We start from the raw sequence: 3,997 nt of genomic DNA, 5'->3' as shown, positions 1-3,997 counted from the left end.
AAGTTTTTCTTCTTCAGAATCCAGACTTTGACCAGACTAGACAATGTACCATACCAAATAATTATTATGTTGAAATGGATTTTGTTGTACATATACTCATTAAACCCCTATATTTGTACTTAATTGGGCTTGATTTTCTATCTCTTAAGTTAGTCAGATTTTCAACTCAAGTTGCAGGAGAAGGCTTAGCAAAGTGCATTTCAGAAGTGTAAAATGCAATAGCTTCTCCTACGGATTTTGTATTTCCCCAAAACAAGTACAATATATATACTCATTAATTAAAGTGATATATACTCACTAATTAAATGTAACAGTGAAAGATTTTCTCATATATTGGTATTGAAATAAAGAGCACATTTTAGTATCATGGACACGCAGTTCACCTGTCAATTTGGTCATTTTCCGGGGGGTACGTTTATTCCGGAGGGTATGTTTATTAGACTTGAAGATTTGTCCAGGGGGTATGTTTATTCCGGGGGGTATGTTTATTAGGGACACGAGAGTAAGTTAAGTCAACATCTTGAGAAAACATGCTGTGACGGGTTTTAGATGGGATTTTAAACTTTAAGTTACAATGTATAAAAGTTAAACCGTTATTGTAGGTGCTGACATATATTCTGTACATAGTTTGCCGCATACATATATTCTGTATGTAGGATGACATTATTCATAACATTACATGTATATAGCTTTGTTGAATCTTTAGTTGTAGAAGACCATACAAAAGTCCCTGTACTTTTGTAGACTCAATAAAGAATCTATGACTACATCAGTAGTACTTATCACCATAAATTGTTTTACCTGCGTAGCAGCTCTGGTGTCTGTGCGGCGCTGTTTCCGTTTGGATTTCTGGCTCCGACGATCACAATATAGTCCAGAAGTCTGGGACAGAAGTGACTCCGGTCACCTCCTGCTAGACTCCCAGACATCTTTGGTTTACTCTCTTCTCACTGGAACACAAACAAGGAAGGTTTGAATTGCAGTCAAGCTTGACAAGAAAGAAAAGGTCTGTGCAGGGAGCTTTGAAAAACACCAACATGGCAACATGCTAACCCTGGAGAAATGAATGAAAATTAAATGATAGGCCCATATACCAACATGGCTTTAGTGTTCTTAGTCAGAATGATATTATTTCAACCACCCCCAATACTATGTGAATACTAAAAGTAGCATTTTTTTAGAAAAAGCTGATATGTAACAAGCCATTTGTCAAGTAAATTTGTATGATAAAGCCAAGGAAGGAAATTTGTTTATGCAAAAATTTGCACAATTTTATCAATAAAAATGTATGATGGCATGAATATCAAACAGGAATTTTCATATAACTGTGCACTGTGCAATAATCATAGAACACCCAGTAAAACATATTGAACTGGCAGCACTTATAATAACACTAAACATGATGATTATCATTGATTTCTAAGAGATGACTGACACTGTCGTCATACTCCCCACTGTCTGGTTTGAACAAACACAAATTTCAGTTTTGTTAACACTAACACTTAGTAACAGATGTTCCTTTTCATTTTTGTGTGCATTTGTACAATATCCACTGACAAAAGCATAAAAGAAATTGCCCTTCTCTGAAAGTCAGTCTTGATCATGCTTCGGTTCTCATGTATGTTATAAAATATACACTCTCTGCAAAGGTAACAAATCTGTTATCTCTCACCCCGTAACAGGAGCTAGCAAATCAATGAGATAGATGATCAGATCTGATATTAGTGGGGTACTCATAATTTCAACTGTAAAGAATTTGAGCACTATAATGAAAAAAAAATTGGACAATAAATTACCACCTGTTTTTATAGCAAAGGACAGATAAACTCTACATGTAGAATTTTACTAATAGCAAACAAATTATGTTATCTTGATTTTTTTTCCCGCCATCCTTACTACTCCCCCAACTAACACATGTTCACTCTTGGAAATACCCTGAGGCCACTCGTGACTGGTTTCACAAAAAACACCTACACATACCCATACATGTACATTGATTTGGGCCGATAAGCCATGTATATGTTATCAGCATTTAACTATATGGTCTCCATAAGTATAAAAAACTATGCAGTTATCTCATAGAGTCACATCACTGAAGGACAGGAAAAAATGGGATTCATAATAATGAGGTACGGCATTAGCAACACACCTGAAATTGTCTAACAACTGAAGCAACAATTTAGCAGTGAGGATCTAATTGCTCTAAGGTAGGGAATCTCAAAGGATATCATACATAATTTAAGTTGACACAAAACAATTGACAAAATGGGTACATATGCTATCATTTTTTCCACATCCACGGATCAGATTGGATGAGTAACCATAAACCATATGTAAACTATAAAGTTATGTTTATGCTGCACTACAAAATTATTATTACATTGTCAGGAAAACATCTTTAAAATATCGGACAACATCGATGCCAACTTGTCTACAGGACACACACACCCCTTTTCTGCACCAGAAGTATGCAGGAATGCTGGTAACATCCGGCAGAAAAACCGGTCCGGCATCGACGTTCTGCTGTGGAGCACGCAAATTGCAGAGCTAGAGGGACATCTAGCTAACACTTAATTTACATGACAGTCACTGTACCTTAAGGGTACGACATGCTAGGACTTCTTAGTACTACTGACAACGTTTCACAGCGACAGTTTTATAGGACGTCGTCCGGGTTCCTAATTTTAATACGTCGCGGCGGACGTCATCGCGTCACCTTGCGTCACCTTGTTCGATTCGCAGGACGGTTCATGAATCTTTGATGATGTCCTTCAGAGATCCTGCGACTCGGTCGGGCGCTTCCGCACTCCAAACACAATTTTTCCCTACGCAAACCGCTCTGTTTCCACTGAGCTAACAGCTAGGAACAATGCCCTCCTGCGTCACAGGGAAACCTGTTTCAATTTGTACCGCTGGAGGGTGACAGATTGGTCCGAGAAAATCCGCCAGCTCCGCGCGTTTTGCACGGCTACGTTTTTAAATGGCCGCCATTCTCAGCTCTCCTGTCGTCCCATGATTATCTTTTACCATCTTTCTTTAACCAGAATTACAACGATTCAAGCAAATGTGTCCGAAGGAAAAACGGCCTGACGCAGTCTGTGAGATTTTCCGCTTAATTGGGATGTCCAAACAGTTTCTGTTGATAGACAGGTCATGCAGACGATGCAGCGAAGGTGACACAAGCACGCAGAGCTCGCGAAATGGAAACCCGGATGCAATGCCCTTAACGTATCAAATTACCTTCTACGGACACCTGTTAAGCACCCGGCTCGACGAAACAGTGTCCACTTCTCATCCTTCCTTGCATAGGTAACGTTTGTTGCAGCGGGCGGCGCGCAGTAGCTTCGATTCCGTCTGGAAATAAATAATTCTCTCGATCACCCAAACCCTGACGGCGCCATCTTGCAGAGGTGTGTACCGATACATCCGGGACCTGCCACGGAACGTGCCACCTGAAATGACAAACGGGGGGTTACACCTGCTACCAAGGATATCATCTTACATGGTTTCTTTTCTCATTGATATCGCTCACAATCATACTTTTTGGCAACAAAATGTGCGAGTTAGGTAAAGATGGTTCTTTCTAATAGCTACTGTAGGAGTTACTGAATTTAGTCCATATAAGAAAGTGCCAGGGAACGGAAAAATGTGTTTAAAATAATGTACGATGATAACAAGAAGGTCTAAATTTGAAATTACAACCAACCTCTTTTTTAATCATCTTACGAATCAATGCTCGATACACTACAGTATATGAATCTGTCAGAATCTCTACATACAATTTATGTCGGTTTTGTGTTTGTTCAAGTTGTTTGTATTGTCATCCTATCTATTAGGGAGGTAGGTATCTGTTCACAATACGGTATATGTTTTAGTCCCAAAAAATCGCAATATTGTCATATATTATATAACGTTACAGTATGTAGTTCATTTTTACCTTTTGGGTGGTTTCACCCGTCCGTAGTTCTTAAAACGCCACACAATGTGTATGTACACA

The 3,997-nt window shown here is 38.9% G+C and overlaps 1 protein-coding gene across 17 annotated transcripts in view; it reads right to left on the bottom strand.

Moving 5' to 3' along the window:
• The window catches only part of LOC109471431 (MAP kinase-activating death domain protein-like), a 47,980-nt gene extending 44,538 nt beyond the window's left edge, over positions 1-3,442 (bottom strand). For all 17 annotated transcript variants that reach the window (XM_019770732.1, XM_019770717.1, XM_019770721.1 and 14 more), the window contains exons 1-2: positions 3,241-3,442; positions 802-950 (exon numbers count right to left, since the gene is read on the bottom strand). In XM_019770732.1, coding sequence (XP_019626291.1) covers positions 802-929 — 128 coding nt within the window. In that variant the 5' untranslated portion in view covers positions 930-950; positions 3,241-3,442. The remainder of the gene's footprint in view (positions 1-801; positions 951-3,240) is intronic.
• Between the last annotated feature and the right edge of the window lie 555 nt (positions 3,443-3,997).

This window comes from Branchiostoma belcheri, unplaced genomic scaffold (genome assembly GCF_001625305.1).
Source record: "Branchiostoma belcheri isolate BF01 breed outbred unplaced genomic scaffold, Haploidv18h27 scaffold25, whole genome shotgun sequence".
Taxonomy (NCBI): Eukaryota; Metazoa; Chordata; class Leptocardii; order Amphioxiformes; family Branchiostomatidae; genus Branchiostoma; species Branchiostoma belcheri.
Note: the sequence above shows the minus strand (reverse complement) of the source record. Positions and strands in the feature narration are given on the sequence as shown.